The sequence below is a fragment of the Lathyrus oleraceus genome, chromosome 1, assembly GCF_024323335.1.
Source record: "Lathyrus oleraceus cultivar Zhongwan6 chromosome 1, CAAS_Psat_ZW6_1.0, whole genome shotgun sequence".
Lineage (NCBI taxonomy): Eukaryota > Viridiplantae > Streptophyta > Magnoliopsida > Fabales > Fabaceae > Lathyrus > Lathyrus oleraceus.
This window is the reverse complement of record NC_066579.1, coordinates 221373055-221391062: the sequence shown is the minus strand read 5'-3', so window position 1 is coordinate 221391062 and position 18008 is coordinate 221373055. Positions and strand designations below refer to the sequence as shown.

The window sequence follows — 18008 nt, the reverse complement described above, 5'->3', positions numbered from 1 at the left end:
CTAGCACATAAAGCAAAAGGGTGTCTTGCAAATGTACTAGACCATGTTTCATTGAAAAGTACTGACAATAGTAGTTAAATGTACTTATCTTTCACTTAATATATTATTACTTTTTTATTATATTAGAGAGAATGCGGTATTTCTTAACAAGTAAGAAATTAGGTTATGTTTAACAAAAATTTATTGAAGTGTTTTGAATGGGGTAGGGATTCTCTAACTAACTTTATGGAGGGAATTAACCACTAGCTTTCCATATTACATCTCTCACTTATCATGTTTTCCTTTCAATTTTTATTTTTTATTTTTTTCAAATAAAAATGTTTAAAGTCGCCCAAGGTAAGAGAACCCTAAAGTTAAAGGATTCTATTCCAATTTAAACTCATGTTCTCTTTAACAGTTTGTTTTTAACTTGGTTCATTAATCACTTGAATAAAATCATTTGATTAGTCTGTATATATAAAATTGAATATTGATTTAGAAATGTTGAAAATTTATAAAAATCTCATTAAAAAAATTCAGTTAATTATTTTTAAAAGTGTTTAGAAGGCACATTATGTAAGTAAGGTTTAAATCACCTATTCTCTTTATATATAAGGAATATCCTTTATTGGAGGTCCATTAAAATATTTTAAGTCATATTTGAATAGTTTAACAAAAAAAAATTGTCAACAAAAGATGCTAAATTATATCTTTATCTTTCATAATTTTTTTCATTTTTTATCTTAATCCATGAATTAATTATTTTTAATCACGAGTTTTTTTTTCATTTTGCTCTCATCTTTTCTGTTACAATCCCAACAAAAATAGCATAATGACTAAAAATTAGCAAAATAAATATTCAAACATGTAAGTCAAATTTTTTTGAGACTAAAGCAAAATAACATAAATCAACATTACAAACATTTCATGTAAGACAAAAATTTTATTCAACTGAAATTAAAGAAAAAAAATATGGTAGCAAGTGATAGAATATAACGGACTCCGTACCACTCTATTCCGTTCTACTCCAATCTATTTTAGATGACTCAAACAATGGAATATTCCTCCATTCCATTCCAATTGATTCTATCACTCCAAACTAAACCTTAAACCTTAATTGTGGGTTCTAGCAACTCTCGAGATCAAGATACATTCATTCATATCATGAAATGTACCTCTTATGTTTCAACCTATTTGCATTTTCTTTTAAATGAGGGTCAACATGGTAGAAAACTAGACCAACTAATTGTCCTTTTTCTTTCTTTCACTCCATGATCTTCACAAGTTCATCAAGACACCAAGTTGAGGATGCATAATTTTATGAGAAAACAATTATGGCAATCCTTCTCCTTTCTTCAGTTTGATGTCATCTTTGAAAGTGTTGATCCCCTTTCGGCCCAATATATTATAAAGGTTGCCTGTGAAACCGTAAAGAGTGTCATCGCCGTAGAAACTCACAAACACATCATATGTCCAACCGTGGTTGAAAGAAGTAGAGGAAGAATTTTTCATTCCAGCTGTAAAATTGTCTTCTATACCAACCTATACACTTTCAAAAATAAGAAAAATATGCATAACGAAATTATACAACATAAACTGCCATAAAAACTAGAAGCTATGCACAGCTTAACAAATTTTTTCAATTATATAACTCTACCTTAATAAAACTATTGAAATCACCAAATTGGAATTTAAAATAAATGTCAACAAAAAAAGAAGTCTGGATAATATTGATGTTGGTGGTATGCATGTCATGTAGCATTGGATTAATTAATTTTTTAATGAACAAAAAGACATGATTAATTATATTATATAAAACAAATGAATTGTATTCAACAAATGCATAGTACAATAGTCATATTGTACCAAATTGCTTTGATCTTTAAATATCAGAAAGGAATAATCATTTTTGAAATTGAAAAATTAACAAAAAATATGTATATACTATCATCTGTATAAAAATATTTGAAGCATATCCAAGATCGCCATGGACAAACAAAATCCAGAATCACCAAGCCAACATTAACCAAATTGGGAGAATCACCAAGTGGCCATTCAACAGAGCCAAAATATCTAGGAAAATAGAAGAAAATCAAAAGATATACCTGATGAAAAAAGTTGATAGAACCTATATTGAAAGAACTGTAATGCCACAAGCTAGAAGGCAATACTTGCAAGACCAGAAACGCAAATGTGCACCCAAATTCAGACTTAGTTCGTAAGTGATTTTTGGCTTATAAAGCCCATTTTTTTAACTCGGCCTTTCTTTTTCAACTTCACCCCTCGGCTTCGTCGAAGGGTTTGCCACCAATGAAGGTTCTTTTGCCCATGTCCATGTGCATTATCATGAGACCCTTTAACCAAACCATGCCTGGAAGGCTTTGGCTTCTTTGAATGCTGGACGTGTCTCAATAGTCCTTCCACAAGTCTATGAAAATGGCCAATCTGGTTTCTGTGTGGCACAACTTTTGTAGTAGCCCCTCTCCTTGTCTTCTCAACTTTTTGATTTGTTATCATTCCAGACTTGTTTTTGTGATGGAAAACATTCTGCAAGTGATTCCACATTGAATGTCTAGGACCTTCATAAGAATGAAGGCTACCATTGTCACCATCATGATGGTGATGGTGATGATGATGGTGGTGAAAGATTAGTCCCAACTTATTTTTCAGCCTCTTTAGGCCTCGAATTGTTTTCTTTGGATTTCTTTCACTGTGATATCCATAAGATTTAAAACTTCCAACTCTATGTGAAGGGGCATTGTTTATATTGAAATTTGAATCACTACTCTCTTTTGAGCTTCCTTCATATAATGCATCAACCATCCTTCCTGATTTGGAACCTTGTGTACCAACTGACAAGAAGGAGTCCTCAGATTCACTACTAGTATTGGCACTGTCTTGCTGAGAAGTCCATCGAGAAGAAGATTCAGAGTTTGAGATTGATTCCTCTGGTTCACGAAGTTGGGTTTCAAACCTAGTTTTACAAGGCTCAACATTACCTGTCTTATGAGTTCCTCTCCTGTATAAAACTGATTCATCTCTATGTTGATGGGAATTCACCTTAATCTCATTGGATCTCTGGTCCAATAGAGTTGGTTTTATTACCATCTGATGAGGCAGTGGCTTTTCTCTTCGGGCAACAGTAGGTGTAAATCTTTGTAAATTCTGTGCATGAGAAGATTCAGAATTCCTTTCCTTATGATTCAGATCAGGCTTAGACCAACCTGCTATTGGAGATTTTCTGACCAAACTTTCCCTATTGGTTTGACTAGAAAACATGGAAGACTTCTTAGTAAGACCAGCTTGATTCAAAGGAACCCTCAAACCTTGAATACACTCACTAGCTTGATTTCCAAGGTGGGCATCACCACTAACTAACCTATTCAATGACTTGACTCTTTCTATCATGTCCATGTTTTGTACTGAAGGTTGAATCCTAGTTCCACTTCTCAATTCTTCTTCACCTGATACTAACTGTGTAGTAATATGCTTTGGTATGTTAACACTCTTGGCAGACTCTGCATTAACTGTACGGAGCCAACAATTCTGATAAGCCACCTGACTCTGACTCGATGATTCATTTCGATCTAAAAAGGGTTCCTCGGCTGCACTTTCTGAAATCAAGTTTTCACCTTTAGAACTTGAATCACGAGTGTGTTGATCCATTAGCCTATGTCCTTCCAAGAGAGACTTTTTACAATTAAAGTGTCTTCTTGCAGCACTGACTTTTCTTTGTATTTTGGGACTTTCCAAATTAGCTACTTTGTGCAAAGGATCGCGAACTGCACTGTTGCTCTTACTGGATTCCACCAAATTCGAGCAAAGTTTAAAAGCCAAAATGCGAGATTCAATTCTTTTTATTGCATTAACCAAATCATCTGAGAAATCTCCCTTCTGTTTTAGACATTCAGAAAATCTGGAAGCACTCTGCAACGGCATATTATTGTCGTTATTGGACTCACCAACTTTTGTGTCTAACATTCGCAATGATTCTTCTGCATGCTTACCATGACCATATAAAGCATTCACATTATTATGTTGTTGTTCATGATGATTTCTCTCTCTGTTTGGTAAAGCATCTTCATTAGACTGATTTTGTTCCTTCACTAAATTATGCTGCATCATACCATTCTCCTCACCTAAACTCCTTAGTGTTCTACTTTCCGTTCCTCCAGTATCAGAGATGCTAAAGTTTGACAGCTTTGACTGTTCTTTGTTACATAGTAATTCAAGTTGAGGTTGCTCATCCTTCTGTAAAGCCGTTTTACTTCGAGTTTGATTGTTTTCCGAGGTTTGAGAATTGTTATTTGCCACTGCAGACTTTGACTGCGGCACGGTCACAAGTTTTTCTTGTTCAATCGATGTCTTAGAGTTTCCTGCTTTTGTTGCTGTGGTCTGTTAAATTAGCATGTAAAAATATAAATCACATAGCATAATAGAAGGTTTTCTCTCATTCCTCCCTAAAAGTCAGGTGAGTGCTAAAAGTAGAAGCATTGTTAATATAAAATGTGCATTTTATTGGTTTCTAGGAGGAAAAAAGTTTAAGTTTAAATTAAAATAGTAAAATCAAAAAAGAAATTATGCAGTAAGTTGTATTTTTCAACTTCCCAGTTGAAAGCCTCCCCCTACTGTAAGATTCTAAATACATAAAAAAATCGCAATCAAGCAACCTGGGTTGCCTTAAATCAGATAACTCACATTTCAACTTTGGTTTATCAAAGTTAGAACATAATTAGTATTAAAAATAGAACAATCTGGATTTCTTGACTGCAGGAAAGTCTTAGAGAATCACAAATATTCCATAATCAAACAACCTGGTTTGTTTTAGATACTCATATTTCAACTTTGTATTTTTAGTCAGATTTAGCAAATTTGAAACCCTCCAATAGAAAATCAACCAATTTAGGTTGTTTAATAGTGTCAAATTCATGATTTCTCAGTCAAACAGAATCCAAATCAAATTAGAAGCATGGTTTTAAATTGCGGTCCACAACCGCAATTGCGGCTGAAATTTTTGCTGATGCGGTAGCCTCCGCAACCGTATCGGACCGCAATTGCACAGTGATTTTAAAATCAGATGTTCGACCACATTAAGAACCCCATCAGACAATTTCATCTATGTTTCTTCAAGTATTTTCATCAAAACTCATAGTTTCAAAACTCAATTTACGAAATTTTTTAACAGTAAGTGTTTTTCAACTATGTAGTTAAAACTCTTCTCAATCAAAAGTCACGCTACAACAGCCTCAGTGCGTATCGTAGCAACCGCAATGACTGCAATCGCATCATCTGCAACTGCATCCGCAATTTTGAACCATGATTAAAAGACGATTTTACACCATCCCCATAAAAACACTAAATAATACCAGAACGGAAAATAATTTGTGTACAATACAATGATGAATAGTAAGAATCAAAACCTTCAAATGAGTCTCAAAAACAACTTCAACAGCAACATCAAGTAAACTTTTCAACAATACTCGAGCTCTCTCAACCACCTGCTACAAACAAAATCAAACACTACTCAGATTCATCATGAAGAAAGTGATTTCCAAACAAAACACAATGAAATTCAATTTAAAAAGGATGCAATGCCAAATGAAAACACAAACATTCTCGGAATTCGAATCTTTCAAAGCGGTACTGTTATCCTCAAGAAGTCTATATAAGAGTCTGATAGCACATAGATTTTCATGCGCTTCTTCAAATTCCATCGAAATTCACCACGAAAAAAGTATTGCCGTCTTCAATTTGAAACTATCGCGTTTTTCAGTCACAAATTGTGACAGTTGAGGGAAGAAAAATACTAGGGTTTCATGTCAAAACGTGAATCGAGTGAAACCAAAACGAACCGTTTTGTTTTAATAATACTGTGAAAAATGCAAATAGAAGAAGAACAAACAAAAACACAAAAACGCGCGTAATGTATCAATTAGAAACGATGTAACGGTTCGTTATCAGTCCATTTGATATATGAGGGTGTATACGGTGGACCATAGTTCAACAGTAAATTCTATTTTAAATTGCCATAAAGCCCTTAGGGAAGTAGAGACCAGAGAGGTGTCAATAAAATAATGTTTGTTTTATTTTTTATTTATTTTATAATATTTATAGTGTGACATATTTTTGTATAATTTTTTTTTAATAATTTAAAAAAAATTCAAATATAAATTTAATTTAAATAATTTTTTTATATTTTATCTTAGATATTTTATTTTTATATTATAATTTTTTAATATTAAAATTTCAAAAACTTATTTAAATTTGATTTTTTTTTATTTTGTAATTTTGATTACATTTTAATATTTAATAACGTATATTTCTATTACTTGATATTAAAATTACTCTTTTAATTTATAAATAAACTTAAAATAATTTTTTTTTTAAATATTGAGAATTTTTTTTTTAAGTTAAAACTAACAAGGTCAAACCTTAGTCACAAAATATGGTTTAAATAGTTTCCATTTGATATTTACCCTTATATTTACTAATAATTTATTTTTATTTTTTCCGGATGTTCTTATATTAATTTTTAAATGTTTTATTATATATATATATATATATATATATATATATATATATATATATATATATATATATATATATATATATATATATATATATATATATATATATATATATATATATATATATTCCGTTCAAGAATTAGAAATAGAATGAAGATCAAAAGTGATGGTGGTTCAGAAATTTCCGCGTGGTAGCACTACGTCAAAAATGACTTTTAACAGCGCATCTTAGACAGCGCTTTTAAAAGAAAGCGCTGTCTAAGGTTAAAATTAAAATAAAACACGGAAAATGTTCCAAAAAAATAATGAAAGCGCTGTCTAAGGGGGGGTCTTAGACAGCGCTTTCTAAAAGCGCTGTCTAAGACCCCCCCTTAGACAGCGCTTTTAGAAAGCGCTTTTAAATATAGACCTTAGTCAGCGCTTTTGATAAAGCGCTGTCTAAAGTCTTTAAATTAAAAAAAAAATTAAAACCAAAAGCGCTGTCTAAGGGGGGGTTTAGAAAGCGCTTTTGGAAAGCGCTGTCTAAGGCATACCTTAGAAAGCGCTTTCCACAAAAGCGCTGTCTAAGGTCTAATTAAAATAAAATTTCAGACTCCATTTCAATTTTCGTTCTCTGTTCTTTTGTTTTCCCTCCTGCGAACGTTGAAACCCTATCAGTTCCTCTTCTCTAGCTAAACCACAAAACGCCATAAATTCCTCTTGAAACCTAACCCTAAGCTCCAATCAAGCCAAACTGGGGAAGAACCCTAGGTTTTTCAACTTAAATTAACCTAACCCTGAGGAATACCTTCGAAGTGGGGGTTTGCTCTTGCGAACGTTGAATCGAAGGTTGCAGCGCAAGGAGATCACTTGAATACGGTACGTTCTGCTCTAATGCTCTTCCTCTTCTTCCATCTTTTGAACTTGTTGTGAATTCTAGTATGCAAGCTCGAAATACGAATGATAGTGATTGCGGATAGGGATGATGAGGAGGCTGAACTCTTGTTGTTTCATACCTTCGATGTGATGTGAGGCTCTGAGCAACATTGAAGGAGAACGAGCTTTACAGTGAGGCTGAGAGAGAGAAGTGAGAGAGAAGAGAGGGTGATTTTGTAGAATTTTTGGGAGTGATGAATGGATGAAACCCTAACTGAACTATGATGCTAGCTTTTATAGACTCCAATTCGGTTACAGGTTCACATGAAATTCAGGTCAAATGTAGATTGAAATTAAGAAGTTAGTTAGAAATGAAACTATTAGTTGTAAATTCAAATTGAAATGTAAATGTTAATGAATCACTTATGAATAACAGCGAACACGAATACACTTCCATTTTTCGGTTTCAATCATTGAACGTGTTTGAAGAATCGTATGTGTCTCGACATTTGGGTGTTGACTTCGTTTTTCGTTTCTACTGTTCTTCATTTCTTGCGGTATGTTTTTCAATATTTCTTCATTTCTTCGTTTCTACTGTATAATCTTGTTGAGAATGTTGAGAATGTTTATAATCTTGTTGAGAATGTTTATAATCTTGCGGTAGTTTACTAATGTTGAGAATGTGCATAATCTTGTTGACTGAGTTTAGTGTATTATTCTTGTTGAAGTTGTTTTGATTCATAAAAACTGAGTTTAGAAGTTGACAATAGAAAAATGTTGATGTTTGTAAGGAAAACAATAAGGTACATTGTTGTTGTTATGTTTGATTAGAAAACTGAGTTTGTAAAAACTGAGTTCATAAGGTACATTGTTGTTGTTATGTTTGATAAGTAATAATGTTGATAATAGAAAAATGTTGATAATAGAATAATGTTGATAAGAGAAAAGTAATGGAAGAAAAAGTTTGATTCTTGTAATAGAAAAAATGAAAGTGATGAGGTAATTAAAGTTGTTATGTTTGATAAGTAATAATGTTGTAATAGAAAATTAAAGTTAGTTATAGAAAAATTAACGTGTTATAGGTATAGTTATAGGTATATTGTAATAGAAAAAGTTTGATTCTTGTAATATAAAAAATGAAAGTGATGAGGTAATTAAAGTTGGTATATTGGCGTATCGGATACGTTATTGAAGTTTATATTAACATTGGTTATGTATAGGTTTTTGAAGTTTAAAATGAATTGAACTTTATAATTGTTAGGATATTCAAAGATACTACCTTAGTTATGTATTTTCGTCTGGATTAATTGTTTACTTTAATAAGTAGGAAAACCATGGATAAAACATGGATCTGTGCCGATCGAATGACCAAAGAGTACGAGAGTGGGGTTGCGGAATTCGTTAAGTATGCTGTTCAACACGCTGAAAACCCCAGACGAATGCATTGTCCTTGCTTGCGTTGTTGTTATATTGGTAAGGTTGACGCACATGGATTGAAATCGCATTTGCTGAGGCATGGAATTGATCAAAGTTATCAGTGTTGGATATTTCATGGTGAGAAAATTAACGAGAATGTTGAATCGAGTGGAAAAAGTAATACGACCTATGCTTCATACGACAAAGACACGGAAACATACGATTGTGATCGAGTTGAAGAGATTGTAGAAGCACTGGAAGAAGATCTTCATGATTGTCCTGAAATGTTTGAGAGGATGGTAAGCGATGCAGAGAAACCGTTGTACAAAGGTTGCACTAAATTCTCAAGACTTTCTGCGGTATTAAAGTTGTACAACTTAAAGGCGGGCAATGGATGGTCGGATAAAAGTTTCACAGAGTTGTTGGCCCTTATGAGAGAAATGCTACCGGATGATAATGTTCTTCCTAATCGAACCTATGAGGCAAAAAAAATGTTGTGCTCTATTGGCATGAGCTATGATAAGATACATGCTTGTCCTAACAATTGCATTTTGTTTCGTAACGAATATGCAATGTTAACTGAGTGCCCTAAATGCGGTTTGTCTCGATATAAGAAAAGATTATCTCCCGCAAAAGTCTTATGGTATTTTCCGATAATTCCGAGATTTAGGCACATGTTTCGTAGTGAAACCGATGCAAGACATCTTACTTGGCATGCAGATGAAAGAATTATTGATGGAAAGTATCGGCATCCGGCTGATTCACCACAGTGGTCGAAGATTGATAATGATTATCCTGAGTTTGGATCAGAAGCAAGAAACCTTCGATTGGCATTATCTACTGATGGAATGAACCCACATGGTCTTCAAAGTATCTCACATACCACATGGCCTGTGATTCTTATGATTTATAACCTACCTCCGTGGCTATGTATGAAGCGTAAGTACATGATGTTATCTATGTTAATCTCTGGGCCTAAACAACCAGGGAATGACATAGACGTATACTTGACACCTCTGATCGAAGATTTAAAGATTTTGTGGGAGAACGGTGTGGAGGTTTATGATGGATATAGGAAAGAAAGTTTCAATTTGAGGGTGATGTTGTTTGGCACAATTAATGATTTTCCAGCATACGGGAATCTATCTGGGTATAGCATTAAAGGTCAACGTGCGTGTTTTGTTTGTGAAGACGGAACCGATACGATTCGATTGGAACTTTGCCAGAAGAATGTGTTTCTCGGTCATCGTAGATTCTTACATTCTAAACATCACTACCGTGGGTGGAGAAAAGCATTCAATGGAGACACCGAACATCGTAGAGCTCCACCCGCATTGTCAGGTGAACAAGTTTTTGAAAAGGTGAAAGATGTGCGTACTGAGTTTGGCAAGCCTTTTGCACATAAGATTGTGAAAGGTGGGTGGAAGAAAAGGTCGATATTTTTTGAATTGCCATATTGGAAGTCTTTGTACGTGAGACATTTTCTCGATGTTATGCATATTGAAAAAAACGTATTTGAAAGTGTTATCGGTACATTACTCAATATAAAAGGCAAGTCTAAGGATGGCCTTAAAGCAAGGGAGGACATGTTAAAAATGGGAATGAGAACTGAATTAGCACCCGTGAAGAAAGGAAGACGAACATATCTACCACCTGCTGCTTTTACTTTATCTAGAAAGGAGAAAAAAAAATTGTGTAAGTCTCTGAGTGAAGTTAAGGTTCCAGAAGGATACTCATCTGATATCAGAAGACTTGTTTCTGTGAAAGACCTCAAGTTGAAGAATTTGAAGACACATGATTGCCATGTTATAATGGAACATTTTCTACCGATAGGTATACGTTCTATTTTGCCAGAAAAAGTAAGAAGTGCCATAACTAAATTGTGTTTTTTCTTTAGGTCAATTTGTAGTAATATACAATTATATGACATATATTCATGGAAGTTGTTACATTCTTAATTTGATCTAACTATTTATATGACATGTAGCTTCAAGAAAATGAGGTTAGCAATGCCTCCTCACAACAAAAAAAGGAGGTTAGCAACGCCTCCGCACGGGTAAAAAGTTCTGGTGCTAAGAAGACCGTAGCTAGGAAAAAACCTACCACCAAGTATAGGTCGTGCCTCAGGACATTTCTAGAGATGACCGATATACCGACCGGAGGTGTTCGGACTGTACATATGGAGGTAGGGATTTTCGGCTTTGATTACGACCAAATGATTGGTAATGAAGACTTCATGCAAGTTTTTAGTCATGAAGAAATCGGCGTCACCGTTGTCAATACATATATTAGGTAAATCCGGTCTACTTTGTTTTATTAATTAAACAACTTATGTTAATGATGTTTACTTTATGTTAATCCGGTTTACTTTATGTTTCAAAAGAGATGTTAATGATGTTTTTATATTAGGTTTTTGTATGACAAATTGATGCGCCCCAATGGTTTGGACGTGTCATTCGGATTCTTAGCACCCGCGACCGTCAACTTAGTTTTAATCTTAAGTAGACCGGATACCGTGACGGAGTACGTTCTTCGGATCCTCATGGACAATAAAGATGCGGAGAAGTTGTTTTTTATACCGTTTAATACCGGGTTAGCATTTCATTCTAAATTCATCTATTATAATTATTTTCCAAGTTACCATCTAACATTTGCCTAATCATTACAGTGGACATTGGTTGTTGCTCGCAATCAATCCTATCCGAGAAATTGTGTATTATCTTGACTCGTTAGGAAATGATTGGACAACATACCCGGATATGAAGGTCCTAATTGACACGTAAGTGAGAATGTTCAAAATTTTTCTTAGTTTATGTGAATTGTTCTAATTGCTTCATTTTTATTTTATTAGCGTCCTACAAGCTTTTCGGGCCCAACGAGATATCCAAACCTCAAGGAGGGGCGCCAACTCCATTACATGGATTAAAGTGGCGGTATATTTTTAATTACCATATTTTTTATTATATTAGTGATGACACTTGATAAAACTTAGGATTTATAATCCATATTTTTTTTTCATATGTAGTGTCCTCAACAACGTAATCAAATAGATTGCGGGTATTTCATGTTGAGGTTTATGCGAGATACTCTTGCTTTGGGCCGATGAAAGATTCCCACCGATGTATGTATTTCTAACTTATGAGTTATTTTTATATTTACACATATCTCATATAATTAAATAGTTGGAATTAATTCAAAATATGTTATATTATTATGTAGTACTTTGAGGAATTCAAGTGTGCATTTTATACAAAGGATCAAGTGGACGAAATCAAAGAGGAGTGGTGTCAATTCATGTTAGAGCTCAATGTTTGTTCATAAATTTGTGTAATTAATGTGTACATTTGTAGTATATGTAATGACTTGTAAATGTGTACATAAATTTGTATATATTTTGATACATTTAAGGCAAAATTGGTTTGAATTGGTATATATATATATTTGTTAGCCAAAAATTGGTAGAAAAAAGGCCAAAATGGCATATATAAAATGTGATAATTGTCTGTCAAAATCTGGTTGAAAACAGGTAGAAATTCTGGTTTATAAACCTGGAAAAAATGTGGTTTAAAACAAAAGCTTCAAAAATTTTCGTATACCTTAGACAGCGTTTTTGTAAAAAGCGCTGTCTAAGGGGGGGGATTAGAAAGCGCTTTAGGCAAAAGCGCTGTCTAAGGGGGGGGGGGGGCTTAGACAACGCTTTTTGAAAAGCGCTGTCTAAGGTATACCTAAAAAAATTAAAATAGGAGGGTCTTAGAAAGCGCTTTTGGCCAAAGCGCTGTCTAAGGGGGTGGGGCTTAGACAGCGCTTTTCAAAAGCGCTGTCTAAGGTATACCTAAAAAATTTAAAATAAGAGGGTCTTATAAAGCGCTTTTGGCCAAAGCGCTGTCTAAGGGGGGGGGGCTTAGACAGCGCTTTTAAGATTTAAAAAAGCGCTGTCTAAACCTTTAGCAGCGGAGGTTTAGACAGCGCTTTAAAGCGCTGTCTAAGGCTAAAAAAAGCGCTGTCTAAGGTCTTGTTTGTTGTAGTGTAGAGAGGGGTTGAACTGCAAGGTTAGAACTTCAACGTTCAAGTCAGTACATAAGGGAGAAGAATGTATTTAAATTGAATTAAAAACTTGTTACCTGAATTTGGAGCATTCTTTATATAAAGTAGAGATGGAATAACAAATTCGCTAAGAGTAAATTGCGGGGAGCCGTTAGATGTGATTGCGGTTGATATCTTTTGTGATCATCAAAATGAGAGTCCTCATGTGTTGCGGAGATTTTGGAAGGATTATGGTTCCTTTATAGTGGTCGGGCAAGGTTGTTATGGTCGACCCATAACACTCCCCCCCCTAGCCTGTGTTTATGCGCAACGTGGCAAGGGTTAACTACTTCAACCCTGGTTGCCGACACTCTTGCATTTTTGTTTGGAAGAGCAAAAGGAAATATTTTCGTTTATTGGGATTCACAAATTTAATGTGTCATACTTCAAATTATATTATGGAATATTCTCTTGCATCATGATGACTCTGGGAACTTGAACACTTGAGTATTACGTGCAAGTGATTGACGCATTTGTAAGAGACTACTTCTTTTGGCATGCTAGAGTATAACTCTTGATGATTCAATGTTGTTTTTATTTGATTCATTTTAAACCTCGCGATCTTTCACATTCTATCTGAGGCTTTAAGAATCTTTGCTAGATTGCAACTGATCATATAAGCACTTTTATCTTGAATCTCTTTTTGTTGATGAGGCATGAAATGGTTCTTTTGATAGATCACCATTGTAACACCCTTCTAAATACCCCAAATTATTATAATTAAAATACACATATATTCATCAGAGTAATTATGCCCCGAAGGGTGTCACACAATCATTTCACTACATTCATCAAATATCCTGTCATGCTCATTTATTTAAATCAAAATAAGGTCTTTTGCATAATTCGCAGCGGAATCAAATTCAACATCAATGTAAAACATGTAACACTATACATGTAAATCATCCAACAACCAATATCAAATTAATTAAAACATTCCCTCCCGATGTTACATCTATCAGAGCATGACCCATAAGAAACTACTCTAGACTCCAAGCATTAGCTTCTACTCAACTCATTTCTCGTTACCTGAAAAATAGGCGTAAGGGTGAGTTCCTCAATCAATATAACAAGCATTATAGAACAACATGTAATGCTAAGTAATTAACACATTAATTCACCCTAACCAGACTACACATTCAGCAACGGCAGTATCCGTTCAAACATCATATTCAACAATAACATATAGCATATATATAATCTCAACCATATTCAACATTAACAACACAACGCACCTACACACATATGATACTGGAATACATCCATTCATATCATATGCCATACATTCATTATGCAATGAGACTCTATGCATGCGGTACCGACTATTTGTGAACATATAGTTCAACCTCACCGTCCAAATCCAGGCACGGCTACCAAGCTCACTAGTCCCACTCATTTGAGACATAGTGACTCACTCACTAATTCCTCACCATGGGAATTAGCTACCACCCCAAATGGGCCATGAAATGCACGCTACTCACCTAGCATGCAAACATCAACAACAACAATCAAAATGATTTACTCACTAATTCCTCACCATGGGAATTAGCTACCACCCCCAAATGGGCCACAACATGCATGCTAATCACCTAGCAATGCAACATCAATAATAATCAAGAATAGACACATGCTCACACTCTAAGCCATAATACAGTCTATTCACAAACGTATACATTCACATCATCATATATACCATCACACATTATCAACATAATTAATCACAAAAGCATATCATATCATGCCACATAATCAAACACAGTATTAGCACACTCTACTAATACCTATACCACTCAAAACAACGGGAAATGATCCCTACAACATCATACCTCAGCTAAGTCTCACTACTCAGCCTAAACAGTCAAAAACTGCACAACAGCAGCACAGGAAATCACAATCCTGCCCATACGCGTATTGCCTATGCCCATACGCGTATTGCCCAAATCCTGACCAAGCCATACGCGTATTGCCCACTTTCATACGCGTATGCTACGCGTACCAACTCCTCATACGCGTACCAACAGAGACAATTTTACGTTAAAAACATCATCTTCCTCATCCATACGCGTATTGCCTAGCGCCATACGCGTACCAGCCAATCTCATACGCGTATTGCCTAGTGCCATACGCGTATGACCAGAAACCAGCATTCTCAGATCTGCAATGGCTTTTCTGCTACGAGTTCTATTCGATCTAACCTTCCACGATTCAATTCTTACACAAAATCACTCCTATCGTCTTATACACTTCATATTCTGTTCAATCTCACAAAATCCTAACACTATTCCCTCTAATTTCTACGGGTTTGCTTCGATTTATCATCCAATTCCATTCATCAATCATTTTCACAAATTCACCATACTCATCCAATTCAAAGGTAAATTAAAGGTTTATCACTACCCATGACATATTATCATATAATACCCGTTAATCAACGATAAACCCCCCTTACCTGAGTTAATCCGGCGGCTTCCGAGCTCCAAGCTTCTCCTTCCTTCAACCTTCGTTCTCTGGCTTTTTGCCCTTTTCCACGTTCTGCCTCTTTTTCCTTTTTCACGTGAGAACAATAAACCTTTTTACCAAATGGGACCTTTTTACTGATTTCCACTTTTATTCCAATTATAAAATAATACTCCAATAATAATAATCCCAATAATTATTATTCCACAAATAATAATATTAATCCAAACTTCCAATTATTCAATTAAATCAATAAATAAAATATTAATTTAAATTAAATAATTAGCTTATTTTAATTGGGGTGTTACAACTCTCCCCCACTAAAAGAGTTTTCGTCCTCGAAAACATACCTCAATCGAACAACTCCGGATAAGCCTCCTTCATCTGGCTCTCCAGTTCCCAAGTCACATTGCCACCTGCTGGTCCTCCCCAAGCTACCTTCACCAAGGCAATCTCTTTACCCCGCAACTGCTTCAACTCTCGATCCTCGACCCTCATAGGTGATGTTTCAACAGTTAGGTTATCTCTCACCTGTACATCATCTACTTGGACTACATGTGACGGATCATGAATGTACCTCCTCAACTGAGACACATGAAAAACATCATGCAAATTCGCAAGCGACGGTGGTAAAGCGATACGATAGGCTACCTCTCCTATCCTCTCCAAAATCTGATAAGGACCAATAAATCGAGGTGTCAACTTCTTCGACTTCAAAGCCCGACCAACACCAGTTATCGGAGTAACACGAAGAAACACGTGATCTCCCTCTTGGAACTCAAGTGACTTCCTCCTCTTATCATGATAACTCTTCTGACGACTCTGAGCAATTCTCATCTTCTCCTGAATCATCTTAATCTTTTCCGTAGTTTGTTGAACAATTTCCGGTCCAACCACAGCACCCTCACCGGACTCATACCAACATAAAGGCGTCCGACATCTCCTACCATACAAAGCTTCAAACGGTGCCATACCAATACTCGAATGAAAACTATTGTTGTAGGTGAACTCAATCAAAGGCAAATAACAATCCCAAGCACCTCCTTTTTCCAAAACACAAGCTCTCAAAAGATCTTCTAATGACTGAATCGTCCTCTCAGTCTGACCATCAGTCTGCGGATGATATGCAGAACTCAATCTCAGCTTAGTTCCCAAAGCCCTCTGCAAACCTTCCCAGAACTTCGATGTAAATCTAGGATCTCTGTCCGAAACAATACTAGACGGAATACCATGCAAACTTACAACCTTCTCAATATACAACTCAGCCAACCTCTCTAACGGATAATCCATTCTGATCGGAATGAAATGAGCCGACTTCGTCAATCTATCAACAATCACCCAAATAGCCTCAAAATTCTTACTTGTTCTCGGCAAACCAGAAACAAAATCCATACTGATACTATCCCACTTCCACTCTGGAATAGCCAACGGTTGCATTAGCCCAGACGGCTTCTGGTGCTCAATCTTTGACTTCTGACAAGTCAAACAGGAATACACAAAACTTGCAATTTCTCTTTTCATTCCCGGCCACCAAAATAATCTTTTCAAATCATGATACATCTTCGTAGCTCCAGGATGAATACTCAAACCACTACGATGTCCTTCTTCAAGAATACTCTTCTTAAGTCCTGTAACATCTGGAATACACACCCGATTACCAAATCTCAAAACACCATTCTCATCAACTCGGAATTCACCACCCTGACCTTGATTCACTAAAGTCAACTTATCCACCAAAAGCATATCAGATTTCTGACCCTCTCTAATCTCATCCAGAATACTACTCGTTAACTTCAACATTCCCAGTTTAACACTATTGTGAGTACTTTCACACACCAAACTCAAATCTCTAAACTGCTCAATTAAATCCAATTCTTTAACCATTAACATAGACATATGCAATGATTTCCTACTCAATGCGTCAGCCACTACATTTGCTTTACCCGGATGGTAATTCAAACCAAAATCATAATCCTTCAGAAATTCTAACCATCTCCTCTGTCTCATATTTAGCTCTTTCTGATCAAACAAATACTTCAAACTTTTATGATCACTGAAAACCTCAAATCTTGATCCGTACAAATAATGCCTCCACAACTTCAGAACAAATACCACAGCTGCCAACTCTAAATCATGTGTCGGATAGTTCCTCTCATGAACCCTCAGCTGTCTCGAAGCATAAGCTATAACCTGCTTATTCTGCATCAACACACCACCTAAACCCAACAATGAAGCATCACAGTAAACCTCAAATAGTTCCGACGAACTCGGTAATATCAGAATAGGAGCAGTAGTTAACCTTCTCTTTAACTCTTGGAAACCTTCTTCACATTTTGAATCCCAAACAAACGCTTGCCCCTTTCTAGTCAACATTGTCAACGGTAACGCCAACTTAGAGAATCCCTCAATAAACTTCCTATAGTAACCTGCCAGTCCAAGAAAACTCCTTATCTCAGAAACTGACTTCGGAGCTTCCCACTTAGACACCGCTTCTATCTTAGAAGGATCAACAGCAACACCACCTCTTGAAATCACATGCCCAAGAAAACTAACTTCTTCTAACCAAAATTCACACTTAGACAGTTTAGCAAATAGCTTCTTTTCTCGTAGAACTCCCAAAACCACTCTCAAATGCTCAACATGCTCTTCTTCAGATTTCGAATACACCAAAATGTCATCAATAAATACCAC

General features: G+C 35.4%; 1 protein-coding gene across 2 annotated transcripts; it reads right to left on the bottom strand.

The window, feature by feature from the left end:
• Positions 1 to 898: 898 nt before the first annotated feature.
• LOC127128435 (uncharacterized) lies at positions 899 to 5935 on the bottom strand. 2 transcript variants are annotated; one of them, XM_051057768.1, is made up of 4 exons: positions 5592 to 5935; positions 5400 to 5477; positions 2085 to 4374; positions 899 to 1528 (listed from the first exon to the last, which is right to left on the bottom strand). In XM_051057768.1, exons 1-3 carry the CDS (start codon positions 5691 to 5693, stop codon positions 2191 to 2193), a joined length of 2364 nt encoding a protein of 787 aa, XP_050913725.1. In that variant the 5' UTR covers positions 5694 to 5935; the 3' UTR covers positions 899 to 1528; positions 2085 to 2190. The 2 variants fall into 2 exon arrangements, with proteins under 2 accessions (XP_050913725.1, XP_050913714.1); XM_051057757.1 differs by having other exon boundaries at positions 899 to 1521.
• Between the last annotated feature and the right edge of the window lie 12073 nt (positions 5936 to 18008).